General features: G+C 38.6%; 2 protein-coding genes across 5 annotated transcripts in view; one reads left to right on the forward strand and one right to left on the reverse strand.

Moving 5' to 3' along the window:
• LOC114149750 (protein NLRC5-like) overlaps nucleotides 1-18,592 on the reverse strand; it is a 1,536,511-nt gene that overhangs the window by 891,089 nt on the left and 626,830 nt on the right. The window lies entirely within an intron of this gene.
• tjp2a (tight junction protein 2a (zona occludens 2)) overlaps nucleotides 1-18,592 on the forward strand; it is a 42,738-nt gene that overhangs the window by 13,804 nt on the left and 10,342 nt on the right. For 3 of the 4 annotated variants that reach the window (XM_028025826.1, XM_028025823.1, XM_028025824.1), the window contains exons 3-11: nucleotides 8,964-9,017; nucleotides 11,329-11,453; nucleotides 11,535-11,637; nucleotides 12,325-13,027; nucleotides 15,405-15,508; nucleotides 16,077-16,230; nucleotides 17,528-17,633; nucleotides 18,095-18,222; nucleotides 18,309-18,387. In XM_028025826.1, coding sequence (XP_027881627.1) covers nucleotides 8,964-9,017; nucleotides 11,329-11,453; nucleotides 11,535-11,637; nucleotides 12,325-13,027; nucleotides 15,405-15,508; nucleotides 16,077-16,230; nucleotides 17,528-17,633; nucleotides 18,095-18,222; nucleotides 18,309-18,387 — 1,556 coding nt within the window. Of the gene's footprint in view, nucleotides 1-2,839; nucleotides 3,105-8,963; nucleotides 9,018-11,328; nucleotides 11,454-11,534; nucleotides 11,638-12,324; nucleotides 13,028-15,404; nucleotides 15,509-16,076; nucleotides 16,231-17,527; nucleotides 17,634-18,094; nucleotides 18,223-18,308; nucleotides 18,388-18,592 lie in introns of those variants that run through there. The other variant, XM_028025825.1, reaches the window with a different exon arrangement.

Raw genomic sequence — 18,592 nt, forward strand, 5'->3', positions numbered from 1 at the left:
GTGCCATTAATTTGTATATAATGAGTTTGAAATGCAGTTTTTATTTTCATTCTTATATATTTGAGTTTAATTTTATGGATTGTTGTTGTTGAAGCTTCTTTTAGGGAAATCTTAAAGATAAAAATCTGGTTTAAATCCGTTGAAATCCAGTAAACTTCCTTCTGTTTGTTTAGTTTAGGTCCGATCGTATCTCATGGATGTTGCTAACTTCCTTCTGGAAGATTAGCATCAGTCTTTCTGTCTTCGGTCTCATTTTCAAGCTTCTGTCCTAATATGAAAACCTTAGTTTTACCTTCTAATGAAGCCGTTTTATAATCTTGTCACAGATGATTCAAACCATGATTCAGAAAGCAGAATCAGTTTGCTGACATGGATTCAAAGAATCAGTGACTCAGTGTTTCCCAGTCTGCTGCTTCTTTCCTTTTTTATCACCAGTTTTGAACACTCCTCTCTCCCGCAGAGACCCCCTCCTGCTGCTCTCCCCCACCCAGGATGATGATTAACCAGGGAGACATGTCAGATCCAGAAAGCTTCATTGTTTTAATGGCTCAGTCTCACAAATAATTCAGGTCAGGGAGGCTGCTTTGCATAAGGTTGGCCTATTTTGAGCTGTGCCTGGCATTTTTCAGCAGCCCTGGAATGTGCTCATTTCTACCACACTGACTCCTCTTCCAGAAAAAAGTCAAAGGTGTGTCCCAAGTGCAGAACAGCTGCATTTGTTTTGAAATTAGCTTACTTATGTTGTTTTACTGTAACTATAACCTGAAACAGCTGTTTACTTATCCAGAAAGTTAAACTGCTGAGATTAAAAACGACATTAACTTGATTGATCTTTCCAAAACAGGCTAAAAATAAAATAATTTATCAGGATTATTACTCATTAAACAGTGAATACCTGCTGATTTGCGGTTTCGTATTCAGATTCTTCTGTGGAACGTAACTGGAAGCTAGAAAACTGAGGTAAAATGCTACGTGACACGCTATTGGCTGCCGCTTTCGTAACAGCCAATAAAGGAGCGCCTCTTATTTTGCTCCGCGCTGATTGGCTAATACTCCCAACAGTGGAGACGAGGAACATTGTTGTTAGCTTCTGTGGCAGCGCTAGCTAGCTAAGACGGACTCCACTCTGTGAATTCATGTATATTAAGATATATTTGAAGTTTGTACTATTAAAATATACAGCTATAAACGTTTTAAAGGAGTTTTAAAGTGTTTTAGCTATTTTGGGCGGCTGGGATCGATAACCGGGTGAATACTTGGAGCTAACTGTCCGCTGAAAGAAGACAAAATACTGCATTCAACTCACGTGAAATATACAATAGAAATTAAAATAAAAAGCAGTAAAATTAACTAATCAATGAAAATAAAAAATATGCCATGAGATGCGTAGTAAATGTTTTAATAAACGAGTAAAAACATACTAAAAATGCACAATACTAAAAAGAAAAACAATTTGTATGAAAATACAACTACAATGAGTTAAAAAATGAAAGGAAATGACAAAATCACATTTATATGGGATAAAGGTTTAAAAATCAATAAAAACAATCTGTTTACGAGTCTGAAATAATCCTTCGTTTTCAAATTGAAATAATTGCAGCCATGATTCATCTGCTAGACTTTGGATTCATTTTTTTGTTTGTTTTAATTGGGAACCTCTTTTCATGGACTAATCCCTGATTTTATAATTAGGATAATCCCTGCTTTATCTGCCTCAATAATTTGACTTATAGCCTCCTTTTATAGTTCAGACATTGTGGCGGCAGAATATGGAAACAATTTGGTTTGGTCGTATTAGAAGATTATGATGAGGTAATATTTATTTAGCACAACAAAACGCCCAAAAGATCAAATTAATTGACTTCTCCTCCTGGATAACACCAACAATTTTGTACAATTATTCACAAAAATAGTCATAAAGTCCATTGATTTATGAAATAATTTAAAAGCAACTATATTTAGAATGCAATATACATAAAATTAGATTAGTTTTAACCTGTTAAAGAGACAATTCATAGTTTAGTAACTACATTTTATTTTTTAAATTATTCTAAATTGATTGTTTAGGGAGAAATTATTTCTAGCAATAGTTTCATGAAATATTAATACACCTTGAATTTAACTTTTAATTTTTAAAAGCACTAATTTGGATGCATTTTGTTTATGTTTTATGTAATAAACCAACACAAAGTCCAGCATTTGTGCCAGTATTCTTTGCAAAATAGCTCCGACTCGGATTGGAAAAAGAACATCTGTGTGGATCACAAATGCATGCCACACTCTTCAGATTTTTATTTATTAACGTTTATAAAAACTTTTCCTTTTGTTTACTACATAAAATCCTAACATAAACTAAAGTTTGTGGTTGTAATGGAACAAAATGTAGAAAAAGGTGTGAATACTTTGAATGGTAGATGTTGCATTTAGGGATTTTTTGATATGTGGGAGTTTGAAAAGTCATTGCTTTGTGACTGATGATGATTTATTTTTAGTCTGTCTAAAAATAGATAAATAACGCTCAGATGTCGTTTTCCTGTGTCATACTTTTTGTTCTGTCCGCCTGGGAGCTTCATAGCTTTAAAAATCAATGGGAAATTCGGACTAGTCCATCCGACCGGGGGTGGAAAATGCCGACATCTTTTGTGTAAATATATTTTTATTCTTCCGGTTTGGTTTTTAATGGCTATGAAATGTTTAAAGTTGAGTTAAGTGGTTTAATAGTGTGGTGATAAGGAGGTTTTCACGTCGGAGTGGATTTATCCTGACTGTTTGTGAAGGCGTCCCCCCCTGCCGCTGCTTGCGTTGGTTCAGTCCGGCTCGAGCTCACAGCCCTCGGCGCTATTTTTTTTTTTTTTTAATGATTTTTTTAGGGAGCGAAGTTCGTGATTTAAAGTCAAGCCGAAGTGGCTGTAAAATCTTTAAACTTGTGTATTTTCCCACTTTTATCCGTCACTTTGGCCGACGTGCCACCCGGAAACGTTCATCCAGTTAGGGAGTTCGGTTGGAAACCAGTGGTACCAGTCCGGGACGGTACAAAGTGCGTGATGCCAGTGAACAGAGGGGCCCTGCTCTCTCTGAGAAGAAATACGCCCCGCAGTTTAACCGTAAGTATCTTCCGTTTTTAAAACAAACTGGAGTTATAAACCTCCACCGGGAGTAGAAGTGACACTGGAGCGGTCATGGAGGTTTGTGTGGCTGTTTTTAGGAGGAGAAAACCGGGAATGTTCGGGTTTCCCCCCCCCCCAATGATCCCAACTGAAGCCTGTTGCATCCTGCCGCACCTGCTGATAGGACGGCGCCGAAGTTGGCGTCCGTTTGGCAGCTCCGGTAAAGGGCTATTCCACCGATTTTAACGGATAATTAATCAGCTCCAGGCCGGAACCCGAACCTGAACCCAGTTACTCAAAACCTAACATTCATTAAAACAGTTTGTGATCCTCTGGAACTTTTTCACTCTTAGTCAAACCTAAAAAATAAAAATAAAAACTTATTTTGAACGTCATGTTGGCGTTTATATGACAAACTAACTTGCAACTTTCTGTTATTTGATGCCACATAACTTTGTCACAAGTATGAGTTTTAATAATCAATGGGAAGGAAGTTTGATAATCCCTACATAAATTAGAGAATACATTTACCAGGTTGTTCAAATATTATTGTATTTACACTCAACTATTTCAAATTGATTGTTTTTGTGCGACTAGATGCGTTTCAAAGGAGACAAATTACTTTTTTCTTGCCAGTATGAGAAAAAACATGGAGGTTTTTCAGCCAGCTGGCTGGCTGTGGGCAGCAATATGTGGTAAATTGTGCTTTAAAATAAAAATCTCCGGCACATTTTCTGTTAAAATCACATTTCTACTAAAAATTGACTATAGTAGCAGCAACTGGATTTGCTTTATTGGGTTTGAATTAGCAGATTAAAAAAATAAACATTTAATCTCTGTAGGATATTTCAGTCCAAATTGTCTTTTTCCAGTTTTCACAAATGGATAAAATGTTGTAAACCTCATAAGAGACTTTTAAGGATTTCCTAGGAAGAGTAGAATAATTTATCTGGAGAACTGCATGCGTAAGAAATTTATTTTATTAAAAATGACAAGCATGATATCATGTATAGGTTATTAAAATGGCAATTAAAAACATTAAAATTACTCCTTTTCCTTTGAGGAGACAAAACATTCAAATTGATGGCTATAGTTGCTGTTTCTTTAGAAGCAGAAAATATCTCATGTGAATTGCTAGTGTCAGTGTTTGATATTAAAAGTTGTAAAATCTAATTTTTTTTTCTCACTAAAAGATAAATCTTGTCAGTATCTAATTTATTCTGCAGGTTTTTTTTCTTTCTTTTATGGTCAAAAAAAGTTTTTTCTTCAGTTTTTTTCTTTAAATTATTTTCCATCTGTATTAATTGGTAAGAACAGAGTTTTTTTTCTATATTTAAATTTAGTTTTTTATCCATTATTTTGTTTGTTCATTTTAAAATCGAGGGTGTAATGCCGCTGTATTTCCAGCAGAGGGCGCCATTGTACAACGTTTCTCCCAGCATCCAATAGATTTGAGTTTCTGGGATTTTTCTGGAAAGAAGTCATAAAGTATTTTTTTAAAAAAAAGACTAATTTAGTTTTTAACATTACTTGCAGATTGTATTGTCCAGCAGAGTCGTCTAATCTGACCTTTGACCCTGAGTTTGTTACAAAAACTACTCCTGTTGGTTACAGTTTGAACAAAATGGATCTGAGTTCAGTTCATTGAGACACAGAAATGTTTTTCTTTCTTTTTATGCTGAGTTTAGGTTGCTGACTTGTTCAAGTTTTATCTGTTCTGTGGATAAAATGTGACTTTTTGTTTCATAATGTTCTGTAACAGTGAGTCAGCGCTCTGACACGTCCACTGTGTGGTTTGGTTTTTGTGCTTTTAGCGCCTCCTGCAGGAAGACACGGCTCCATATTTTAGCTGAATTTGACAGATTACTGTTGTACCATGTAAAAGGATCCAAATAAGAATTTTTCCTCCTTTTTGTGGAAATAGCTTTCTTATGTTTTCATTATTAAATAAAGATTAAAAAAAAAAAAGCAATGCTTAGCCTGGTGGGGACACAAGTAAGACCTGGTGGCCCGCCAGGCTTATAATACAGAGGGGGAAACAGGATGTTAGCCTGAAAATCAGAGCCAGATGTTAACCTTTTAACCTCTGGCTTTAACAAATCATTTAAATATAACTCAGCACATTTACTCATAGATCTGTTACAGTAACACATTTTCCTGGATGATAAATTGTACCAGTAATTATTGCGATTGTTGTTTCAAGACTATTTTTAAGTAATTTATTGATAAAGACATAATAATGACAGTAAATCCTATCAAAAACCCAATGAACTTTAATTTTGTAAAGAACATTTAACACTAGAAATGGAAGATATGTTAGATATCTTAATAAAACGTAAATAAAAACCATAAAACAACCAAAACCATAAATAAAATCTATTATAATGTCTCAGTTATGGATCTCATTTTAATCTATCATGCGATTAATTACCCAGATAGTTTATCCTGTTTTATATCTAGAGGTTTTTATCCACGTCTTTATGTGGCGTCTAAGAATAAACCCAGAGTAGATTTTCTTTCCCTTCTTCTTCTTCTTGCTGTAAATAATTAGTTTAAGTCGCTTCCTGTGATTCTGATCTGGTATTTTTTCCGCTTCCTCATCAGAGGAAACGTTTATCACATAATGACTCTCGACATTCAGAGGAAACGCTTTCGCTGATTTATTCTCAGATTATTCATCTCTGCTTCTTGTTCTCTACATTTTTCTTCTGCGTCTTCAAACTGCTTCACATCTAAACTCAACAGTTTTGTAATAAAATATAATCTAACGTTTAATTAAAAGCCTAAATTTAGAAAACATTATTTACAGTTGAAACCAGATAAAACAAACTATTTTTTTATCAGTTAAATCAGATGAATCTTTTCTTACTTTAGGTCAGTTAGGATTAGTAAAAGTTTTTATATTTTCTAAATACTAGAAAACTTGACAAAAACATGTTTTAGAGAATTTTTTGTGACTTTCTTTGTATTTTATATTTAAGCGTTTAATTTGTTTGGATACTTTCAATGTAATATTTAATGCTCATTAAATTACTTGTTGATCTGTAATTGAAATAAAGGTTTGTTTATATCAGGGTGTCCAAAGCGCGGTCCGGGGGCCATTTGCGGCCACTAGATGGATTTTAAGTGGTCCCCGATGCCATCGGTTGGAACAGAACGAATCTCTGATTTAAAGAAATATTACAATAAAACAACAAAAATGAAATCGGATTTATTTATTATTCAGTAAATGGGGAAAAAATGCTTGTCTTATTATCATTTTGAATATACCATCATTTATGGATTAATTTTTCACAAAAACTATTGAGCTTTAAGTAAAACTCCTCAAATAGGATTTTTTTTATTTTTGGGGGGCATTTTCTTCCTGTATTTTTAAGAGGATAAAGCTTTTTAAAATCAGTTATTCCCTTAGAAATATTAAGTTATATATAAATAATATATATCTTTTGAAAGGGCAATAAAATCTGTCCATTTTTATGTATTTTTACGCGAAATAAAATCAGTATTTTTAATTTGTTTATGAAAAATGAGCTGTTAAAATAAAAAATGTGTAGTACGTTTTTAATATTTTACTTTAAAAAAGTGGGCCTCATAGAAAAATTGGCTATTTTTTGTTGTTTTTATTTATTTTTGTTAAATTTGTGTTGCTCTTGGACCAATCAGACATTTCTTAACATTAAATGTTTTTATATTTTAGCTGCTTTATCTCTGCTGTAGCGTGCAGAACACCATAACAATACCTTAGCAATACCAGTAATGAATAACGTCAGGTTTATTTATTTTTTTCTCTGAATTGCGGGACTGTAAAAGTTTCCAAACTTCCCTCTGAAGCGGCGGGGAAGTGCTGGAGTTTTCCTGCGCTGAGCATTTCATCGCAGCCCAGAAGTCGGAGCGTCTCTGCTTCCACTTCCTGCAGACGGTGGGATTTGTGCTGAATGTAGGCCAGCAGAATCCCGCTTACGTCAAAGGCGGTTAGGCAGGGAGAGAGCTGCTGCTGCTGCTGCAGCTGCAGATGTGTGCAGATGTGGCCATGGAGGCTGTGGCGCACATCGATGCGCCGCTGAACCAGGACACACGCGGATAGGAAGCCACCATGAAGACCGTCCTCAGCCTGCACAGGAAATGGGCGCACGCCGTCAAGACCATCCGCATCCTGCAGGGACTCGTGAGTGCCGCTCCGTCGCCGCGGCGACCCGGTTTGGGTCCGAGTCGCGGCGCTGAACCCGGCTCGTCATGGAGGCTGTGTGATGGATTTGATGGAGAAGGAAGGGATTTAGATTTAGTGTTTTTAAAAAGATTTGAGGTTTCTGCAGTGAAAGTTTTGATTTAATTTAATCCTAACATGAATTTTGCCTCTAATTTCTCTCTGTAACCTGAACAAGTTTAATCTTAATCTGCAGGTTTTTAAAAATCTCTTTCATACAGATTAACCAGGCAGGTTTCTCTCTACTCTGAACTGATTTCTGGAAGTTTTAAGTCAGAAACTTAAAAGCCAAATTACAGATTCCTCTCTGTGGTGATTTTACTGTCTGGTGTCTCTTTCACACTTCAGTGAAAATCTTGAAAACTTGAGTTTCTAGTTTCTAGTTCTGTTTTCTACCTGCTCCTCAGGTGGTTGGTCTACCGCTTGTTTGGAGTCAGACTAAATCTTTTTCTTTTTTAGAGGGCAATAAGTGGAATTTAATTTTCTTTTACAAAGAAAAAGACATTTTCTGCTGATTTTTTGAAGACAACAAGCTGCTAATTTTCTTTTAAGAGAAACATTTTTAAATTTTATTTTAAATGGGGGAAAAGAACTTTAAGACAATTCTGCATTTTTATTCATTAATACTTTTAACAATTTTTTCATTTTTAAAGAGCGGGAAATCAGTTTCTGTAATTTTTTTAAAGAGGAAAACATTTATTTTTATTTTTGCTTCTGGGGGGAAAATTATTTTTTTATTTTACTTTTTTCTTTAAATTTTTGTTGTTTTTCAGTTCATATTAAATTATTTTCATTTATTTAATTTTAAAAAATGTAACGTCCTTTTCCTTTGAGAACTGACAACTTTGTTGAATAATTGATGGTGATTTATTCAGACAGAAGTTTTTCTTGTGCTGTTGAACCTGATTTACACCAAACCTGGTTTTTATGCAAGTGCTTAAAATTTTAGCTTGAATTGACACATAAAATAAAAATATTTTAAAATGCTCTTCACCGGACGTGCTGTGGTGGCGTAGCAGTTAGCGCGACCCGTATTTGGAGGCCTTGAGTCCTCGACTCGGCCGTCGTGGGTTCGACTCCCGGACTCGACGATATTTGCCGCATGTCTTCCCCCCTCTCCTTCCCCGTTTCCTGTCAGCCCACTGTCATGTAAGGGACACTAGAGCCCACAAAAGACCCCCTGGAGGGGTAAAAAAAAAAAATGCTCTTCACCTTAGACGCTTAATGAAAGTTTATTTCTTCCTGTGAAGAAAGAAGCTTTAGTTGTAATGTAGAAAAATTCATATTTCTGTTCTTTTGTAAAGTATCTTAATAGTCTTAAAATGTTACAAAAGTTGATTTACTGTTGGCAGCTTCATTCAGACGCACCGATCAGATTTCTTTCTAGCTGATCTGAACCAATATTTCTCTTCTTAAAAGTTCTTTGAGTTTCCAACCAAGTGTTAGATGATAAATCATTGTATATGCTGGAGTGAAAAATCGTCTGGTTCCGATCTCTGGCCGGTTGATCGGTGCGTCTCCAGCTGGGAGCGGGCCGCCGCCGTTCCTCTGGTTGTGTAACGACGGGCCCGGTGGAGCGGCTTTGTTTGGTTACATCACAGAATGCATTATTAATCTGAGTCTGAAATGGAAATGTTTGTGTTGCTCCCCAGAACCCGGTCATGGAGCAGACGGTGTGGGAGCAGTACACCGTGACCCTGCAGAGGGTGAGTCCCAGACGCCGCCATCTTTACATTATTCACCACAAAGACGACGGCGGCAGCGCTTCGCTCCGAGTGCTGATGAATTATTACTGAGTAACGGCTAAAGATGGACACACTTTCACTTTTCTTTTCCTGTAAAAGCAGAAGCTGACGCATGTTCAGGCCGGTCAACACAACAAACTGTACTGGACCACAGATGGTCCCACTAGTTACCGTGACAAACGATGATATTGTTTTTGAGACCATTTTCAACTAATATAATGGAATTGGCAAAATAATAATGCAAGAATATAATCTCAAAGATCAACTAACTTTAATTTCTAGTGAACATTTAACGCTGAACCTGGAAGACATTTTAAATATTAAAATATAAACCAATTGGAGAAACTTCAACGCTCTGAATCTGAACAGTTTTAGGAATTTTAAAAGTATATAAAGCTCTAAATCTGAACTGTTGTGGATGTTATAAATATCCAAAGTAAATAAACAAAACAGAAATAAAAATAAAATTAATTAAAATCTCTGTAAACAAAATTATCCTTCAAGAAAAGGTCTAGTTGACACCAAACTGAAGACTTTTATCATCCAGTTTTTTATAGAGAAAAGGAGAAGGTTATGAAAATGGAAGTAATTGAGCTCGTTTTAATTTATCATTTGATTTATTGATAATTGAATCAGGCCTCTGCGTGTTTTTGATGGTGTTTGACTGTGAACACGTGCAGCGCAGGCCAAACGGAGCTGATTTAATGCAGGAAAAGGTTTTTTTTTCTGCCCCCGCCCCTCCGGCAGCCAGCTGTCGCTCTCCTACCGTTCATTATCTGATGCTGCTAAAGCCTCAACGCTGCCTGATATTTGTTGGATTAGAGTCATCAGGTGAGGCGGGCGGCTTCGCTCTCCCTGCTGGTTCCAAACAGGACGGAAATGCACCCAGTTTACTGTTTTATGTTAACAGAAGACGGTGTTTCTCTCAAACTATTTCAGATTTGACACTAAACACAATTCGGTTGGTTTCACACCTGATGGTCCGGTTTATTCGGTTTGATTGGGACCAAAATTGCAACATTTGTACCGTTCTTCAGCTGCTGCTGCTCTTTCACTTTGCACCGAGTCAAACGATCCAAACTAATTGAATAACCTGTTCCCCTCCTGGCCTGTGGGGGCGCCGCACCAAGAACCACTGAAGGAAACGACACAAAAATCTCAGACAACTTCCTGCTTCACAAAATGTAAACCGAAATGGAGTAGCATCAGATTTTAGGATTTCTCCATTGATATAAATTATTGGTTTGGACATCTCCTCTTAGCCGCTAACGCTAGCGACACTCCTGCAGGCGGCCATTACTGAGTCATTGAGTCATGTCCACAAAACCAGACTGTTGCAATATGAGGAAGAATCTGTCACTAAAATGGTCATAACTCCTTATTTCTTACCCCGATTTCTATAAAATATGGTTTAAATTAAAAATGAGAAAATGGCCGATGTTTTTATGCATAAAATATTTATTCTCTCCGGATTTAAATAAATCTATAAACAGTTTGAATTCTGTCAAGAGATGACTAAGCAAATTTCTCTTTATTGGAGAAAATTTTTTCATTAGAAAATAATTTATTATTAGATAGTTAAAATTAGTTTAAAATCTAACAGACCTCTACTTTATGAAACATTTCATCCTATTGGATGATTATCGCCACGTTCTACAAACAAATTCATTAATATTCCAGTTTGTGTCTTTTTTATTGAATGTTAATGTTATATTTTGCTTTTCCTCACTTTTTAGCTCAGCTTTATGCTACACGCATACTTGTCACCATGACAACCGACACAACACAAAAGCAAAGAGTAACGTATTGACCAGAATGGCCTGTAGATGGCGGTCTCTGGTCCGCTCAGCGCCAGAGTTCACTTCCACCAAACCCAGACTGAGGTTTTAATCTGAACCATTTCATACATTTAAAAATAACCCAAAGCTCTAAATCTGAACCATTTAAAAGTGTTTTTGTTTTACCATTGATGGAAGGAAAAAACCAAAATGGCGGCTTGTCTCTGCGCTCTCTCTCTCTCCCTCCCTCTGCTCGATCGGCCATCTGCTAGAGACGGAGGGAAGCGGTGAATTGTTTCTATAAACGGTTCAGATTGGAGGGAGGGATAAAGAGGCGAGGTCATCAAATCTCCAACTTAATCTCATCTGGTGGGAAAACCGGTTCTTCACCAGGTGGAATAAAAACCAGATTAAATCGGGTCGTTGGTGGAAAAACGCTTTTCTCCTGGAAATGGTTTTAAATGGTTAAAGTTGTTTTTTATCTTTTTTACCAGGATTCCAAAATGGGTTTTGGGATCGCGGTTTCAGGAGGACGGGACAACCCGAACGAGGACACGGGCGAGACGTCCATCGTGGTGTCGGACGTCCTGCGGGACGGCCCGGCAGAGGGGCTGCTGTTGTGAGTTGGATCTCAGAGGGTCGGGGACGGACCTGTGTGTGTGTGTGTGTCAGAGCGCTGACCAGTGTGTGTGTGTTTCAGTGAGAAGGACCGCGTGATTCTGGTGAACAACACGCCCATGGACGGAGCGCTGCACTCCTTCGCCGTTCAGACCCTCAGGAAATGTGGCAAAACGGCCAAAATCGTAAGATTGACATCAAAACTCAGTTACACTGAATTCATCCTTCACTCCTCTGTCCTCGTTTCCTTCTTTCTTTCCTTCCTTCATATTTCCTTTCCTTATTTACTTATTTGCTCTTGTATCTTTTTTTTTTTCTTTTCCTCCTTTGCTTTTATTCCTTCCTTTCTTACTTGTATCCGTTACTCTTGTATCTTTTCTTTCTTTCTTCCAGCCTCCTTTCACACCCTTCTTTTTTCCTTTATTCTTTCCTTCCTTGATGTATCCTTAGTTCATGTTTCCTTAATTCCTTTGTCATTGTTTCCTACATGTTTCCTTACCTTGCTCTTGTGTCCTTCCTTCTTCCTGCATGTTTCCTTTCATACTAGGCATATTTCCTTTCTTTCTTTGTCCTTGTTTCCTTCTTTCCTTTGTTGTTAGAACGTGTATTTCTCTATTCCTGGCCACTAAACATACTATGTTATTACTGTGCTGTTGCCATGGTAACATTGCCAATTGTTTTTGTTATGTGAGGAAAGATGCAGAACTACGTTGCATAGATTGGTCCTAGTAGACAGTCTCTGTTTGGACTCCTTGTTGTTTTTCTGGTCCTGCTTTCAAAGAAAACTGGAATGTTCTGTTGGATCCGTGACTTAAAGGAACCCAGACAGCTGTGAGGTTTCTCTCACCATTTCTCTTCTTCTTCTTCTGCAGACGGTCAAGCGTGCCAAGAGGATCCCGGTCAGTGTGATGCCCCGCCCCGCCTCGCCTGAAGTCTTCACCAACGACAACTACAGCGACTACAACTACGACGCAGAGCGCCAGAGCATGACCAGCGGCCGCGACAACAGCCTGGAGCGCCGCGGCTACGGCGACTCCGGCTACCAGACCCGCGACCGCGGCAGGAGCGCCGAGCGCGACCTGAGCCCCGACCGGAGCTACCGGCGCGACGGCAGCAGGGGCCGCACGCTGGACCGCAGCCCCGACCAGCGCTACCGCAGCGAGCACACGCTGGACCGCGACTACAGCCCGGACCGCCGCTACCGCAGCGAGCGAACCCTGGACCGCGACTACAACCCGGACCGCCGCTACCGGAGCGAGCACGCCCTCGACCGTGACTACAGCCCGGATCGGCGCTTGCGCAGCGACCGCGCCCCGAGCCCGGAGCCGCGCTACGGCCGGGACGGCTACAGCCCCGGAAGAGCCCAGAGGCGCGAACCGAGCTTCGAACGCGGCCGAGACCGAGACCGGGACCAGAGGTACAACGAGCCGGTCCGGCGGACGGCGAGCAGAGACCGCCTGGATCGCTCGCCGTCGCCCGCTGCTGCTCCCATCCCACTGCCCCGACCGGGCCGCGACCAGGAGCCGCTGGAGAAACCCGTCAACGTCCTGCTGCTGAAGAACCATCCCAACGAAGGTGAGAACTCTGGAGAACGATGCGGTCCGTCAGCGGTTCTAATGGTCTCAGCTTCGGACCACTACAGCGCTGAAGCAATTAATCATAATTAATTAGATTAATCACAATTGATCAGTTATTGAAATCACAATTAAGCTGATTAATCATCACTGATTGTCACTAATAGATATTTTCAATCACTTAGTCACGATTAATCAGATTAATCATGATTTTAATAATTGATTCATTGTGATTAATCAATTATTTTTAATTATCAAGATGCTTGATTAGTCATAATTAATATATTTAAATCACAATCCAAATAATCATCTATTTAAATAATTGATTAATCTGTTTAATCGTGATCGATTGATTACTGAAATAGTAATAATAGTCCTTATAATGATTAATCAATTGTTGAAATTACAATTATTCAAATTAATATTGGTTATTTTTAATCAATTGTGATTAATCAATTATTGAAATTATAGTAGTCCTTAATGCATGGTTAAATTTATGTGCAACATATTTTGGTGATAAAATAAGTTAATCAGATTTGACTATAAATGTGGGAGATTCTGTAGCTTCATAATTATTATGGTGCCTTTAGGACTGAAACAATTAATCATAATTAATCGATTATTGAAATAATTGTCAACTAATTTGCGATCAATTAATCGTTAACTGGAGTAAACCAACTTTAAAAGAGGCAACACACTAAGAGCAGTAACTAAGACAGAAATGTAAAAAAGTCGTAATAGTTTTTGACTTTTCTGTCGGGCAAAGAGTTTGATGCACGTAAACATCTTGATTTCGATCTGTGGCTCAAGACAGTTGCGGCTACCGCTAACTAGCTAACTAGCTTAACAAACCCCTGCTGGCTAATTAGCTAGCCTTTTTTGTGTCCAATCTGCACAGCATTGATTATTCTGGCAATTAATCAAGTATCCATCCATCCATCCATCCATCTTCTTCCGCTTATCCGAGGTCGGGTCGCGGGGGTAGCAGCTTCAGAAGGGAGGCCCAGACTTCCCTCTCCCCGGCCACTTCTTCTAGCTCCTCCGGGGGAATCCCGAGGCGTTCCCAGGCCAGCCGAAAGACATAGTCCCTCCAGCGTGTCCTGGGTCTTCCCCGGGAAGTCTGGGCCTCCCTTCTGAAGCTGCTACCCCCGCGACCCGAATTAATCAAGTAATCGGGTCAAAAATATATGTTTCATAAGTATTACAATTACACAAAAAAACTAAATAAATATCCAATTTAATTCCATTTTAAATAAACATTATATTGCTTAAAATGCAATAATCTTATATTTATTTGACACCATTACATTAATTGCTGTATAGTTTTGTTTTTTGGCTAACACCCTGCTAGCTAGCCACCGTGATTAGTCTCTACATGTAACATTAGCCAAAATTAGCCTCCCAGCTAATTCTGCTTCTGCTGAATTGTTTTGTGTTTTCGGTTTAATTTGATATGTTTCCACTTTTTTGACCATTTATCGTTTTCTAGCCATTTCTTCTTTGGTTTTCCGTCATGGCTAAAAATAGCGCTTAGCTTAGCGTTCACACGTCAGCGTCGCTCTGAGGTTCAGATCTTCAAAACAGCAGAATGGAGATGAGTTTGCTCATTAAAATAAAACCTGGGAGGTTAATTAGTGGCGGCTGGCCTTCATCTCTTTCTTTGAATCTGATTTATTTGCCCACAGATTAGCAGCTCAGATGTTTGATTAAAGCTAAGCTCATAAAACGAGATTATTACAGTAGAACTAAGGATTAGGTTTAATGTAGTTTTTCAACATATTAATAGTTTTATCCAGTGGTGATTTTTCTGATGGAAATAATGAATTTACTGACGTAATAAAGGGAAAAAGAGAAGATTTTTATCTTGGTTAACTCCAGATTAAAACTCTTAAAGCAGGAGGGATTGATGCACAAATCATAATTTATGAACACTTTACTAAATGTGACTTTAAACTTTTAAATCTTCCAAACTGTTAAATTTTCTCATCTACAAGTGTGAAATTAATCGTTTTTTTAAACTCTCATTTCTCTAATAATAATGATGCATCAAATTTAATCAGATTATTAATCTTGGACAAAACACAGAAAATACTTTAAAAATATGAAAAGCTTTACATCTTTGTTTAGAGGTTGAAAATATTTTAATATTTACAGCAAAAAAATTTAAATCTTTATTCAACAGCAGATTATTTTCCTTCCTCACTAAATATGTTCAAATCAAAAGCTGAATTTTCTATATTTTTCAGGGTAAAACAAAACTTTTCCAAAAAAAATGAGTTTTTCTTACAGATTCATACCAGATTTGTCTTTAAAATGCAACATGTTTGTCCAGTCTTGTCCAGGTTTGACAGTGAAATGTTTGTGATCCTCTCCTGCAGAGTACGGCCTGCGCCTGGGCAGCCAGCTCTTCATCAAGGAGATGACGAGCAGCGGCCTGGCCGGCAGAGACGGGAACCTGCAGGAGGGAGACATCATCCTGAAGGTGGGAGCAGCAGCCGGCAGGGAGGGAAACTCAGAATCACCCAGAAAACAACAATAAACAGAGAGAGAGAGATTACTCTTCATTCTTTATTTGGTTTTCCTTCCTTTGTTCCTTCTTCTCTTCACTCCTTTATTCCTTCCCTTTTTCCTCATTTCTTTCCTTCCCTCCTTCCTTTTTTGTTTCTTTTTTCCTCTCCTCCCTCTTTTCTTGGCTTTTTCTTTCCTTTCCATCCTTTCTTCCTTCCTTCATTGTTGTTCCTTATTTGTACCTTTCCTTCTTCCTTCTATCCTCCCTCCTTGTGTCCTTCAGTTCCTTCTTTCCTTGTATTTTTCTTTCTTTCAGTGTCTGTTTACTTCCTTCCTTCGGTTTTTTAATCTTCCTTCCCTCCTTCCTTCCTGTTCCTCCCTCTAAATCCCGCTCTCTGCCATCCCTTCGTTCTGATCCTCCTCCATCTTTTTTCCACCCATTTTTCTTTCTCTCTTTCCAACTTGTATTTATTTCCTGTAAACTCAACCGGTCCGTCCTCCTCTCTGACCTCTGACCTCCCTCCCTCTCTCTCCTCCCTCAGATCAACGGCACGGTGACGGAGAACCTCTCCCTCGGCGACGCCGGGAAGCTGATCGAGAAGTCTCGCGGCCGGCTGCAGCTGGTGGTTCAGCGCGACCGCCGCCAGATCCTGATCCGCATCCCGCCGATGGTGGACAGCGACTCGGAGCTCGATGGTGAGAGACCCTCCAAACTGAAAACCAGCAGGACCTACCCGGTGTGAATGCTCGCCTCCGCCGCCGCCGCCATCATCATCATCACCGTCATCATCATAAACATACCTTTTAAAACCAGAAAACAATAACCCACCGCATGTGAACTTCCATTTGTGAAGAAGAAATTGTTGCCAATAATGTTGCTGTAACTTGTTTTACGCTCTTTAAATAAAAGCTTTTACTTTTACTCTCATCCGCTTTTAGTCGTATTTAAATATTTAAATATTCACTCCATGCAGCAGCAGCAGCTCCTCTTTTATACCTGGTTTTTTAGGGTCACATGACCCAGACGGAGGCCTCTGATTGGTCCAGCGTGACCCACTTTGTTTGGTTTGTGTTCTCATGTGTGAAAGTGTTCATTCCCCTCCAGCAGGGTGATCTAATCCCAGATTATAATCCTGCTGTTGGATTCCCACAATACAAGGATTTTTTGTTGTTGTTTTTTATTTCTTTAGCTCCCAAACATCATCCATCCACTTCATTTTTTCCCCTGCACTGCAGAAACACAAAGTATTTTTGCTTAGTTTCTTGTGTAGATATTTTAATACACTTGAAATAAGACAAATCTAACTTGAAAGTAACTTCTCATCAAGATTTAGCAGCTTGTTTTAAGTAAATAATTCCTTAATATTGACAGAAATCTGCTTGTTTCATTGATTATCTCCCTGAAAACGAGACATTTTTCCATGTTGTAACTGAAATAACGACCACAGTAAAATATTATTATCCACGAATGATTTTGTCCAAAAAAAAAAAGAATGTAATGAACATATTTTGTGTAGACCAGGCTCTGGTTGCTAGGTGACAGTGGAATTCCACTGAGGTTGCTGGGTAACAGGCAGAACTCTGCTGGGGTTGCTAGGTAACGGGCTGATGTTTTTTATTTAATTTTTTTTCCTATAGGTGAAAGAGTGCAAACGGAACCAGAACATTTTTGTCAATATTAAGGAATTATTCACTTAAACTCCTACATCTTATTGAAAAATGACTCATTTTCTAGTTTTCTCTTATTTCAAGTGCGTTAATATATTTACACTAGAAACTAGACTAAAAATACTTGGTAAAATTTTGTGTTTTTGCAGTGTGCTTGTCGTTTTCTAATGCTTTTCAGTTTAAGATCCACGGATCTGGTTATGCTTGTAATTTAGTCGGGGACGTTCGATTTCAGAACAGGTGAATCGTTTGCGTCTGTGTTTCGGTTTCTCGTTGGGCTGCAGGAAAGAGACATTTTTCACTTCGTCTGTCGTGTTTTTTGCAGATATCTCTGAGATCGAGTCGTACCGCTCTTACTCTCCACAGGAGCGAGGTCATCCCTCTGACCTTTCCTCTCACTCGTCCACTGAGAGGCTTCGAGACAAACCCAGGTACGCCTTCACGCAGCCAAACGCGGCTCGCTTTGGTCTATTTTAAAACAACACAGTTTAGCTTTGATTCAGATATTCTAAGTACAGAAAAACCTACTATATACAACTGTGAAAAGAGATTGGGTTCTCTCTGTTTGGCAGTAATACTTTATCTATTTCAGGTCATTATGAAAATTATTTACACAATGTTGGTGGCAACAGCTAAAGTGGCAGGGCAAGAAGTTACAAGTTCTCATGGGTCAGAGAACACGACCTTGTTTTACTCCTAAAGATGTTTTGAGTTTTAAAATATTTGTTTTTCTCATATTATGACTTTATTTTTGTATTACAAGTTTATTCTCATTGTTACAACTTTATTCTTGCAACACTAAGATTTTATTCTCAAAACGTGACTTGTGTTATTTTTGTGTAATTCTTATTCGTGGCATTTCCTGCTGACTTTTATTTAATTTTATTTTCAGAGACGATCCTTCCAGCAGGATGACGAAAATGGGTGCGATGCCGACGCCTCTCAGAAGTCTGGACAGACATGAAGATTCCTCCCCTCTGCCGCCAGAGAGGGACGAAACCCGATCTGTGTCACCACCAGGTAAACGACTTTCTGCCTCTGAAGAAAAACAAGCTGATTATGGCACAATATGGCCGACCTGATCGTTTTAACGTTTTCATTTGCAGCAGCAGCAGTCGCCCCAAGAGTTCAGGTTCCTCCAAAGGTCCCACTGAAGCCGAGCTTGGAGGACCAGGAAGTCTACGGGTCAATAGTTTATATACCACTTGCATGTTATTGTTTACATTTGGAAATTTTGCACATTTTCACAGCGCTGGAGGGCAAAAGGACGATTCTTTAACGTAGTCGTGCTGCCGCAGCAGAACAAGTCCGTTAACTATATAAAACCTGGAGATGTTGGTATTATTAATTTATTTCACTGCGCCACACAAAGAACAGAACATTCAGTCTG

This window comes from Xiphophorus couchianus, chromosome 8 (assembly GCF_001444195.1).
Source record: "Xiphophorus couchianus chromosome 8, X_couchianus-1.0, whole genome shotgun sequence".
Lineage (NCBI taxonomy): Eukaryota > Metazoa > Chordata > Actinopteri > Cyprinodontiformes > Poeciliidae > Xiphophorus > Xiphophorus couchianus.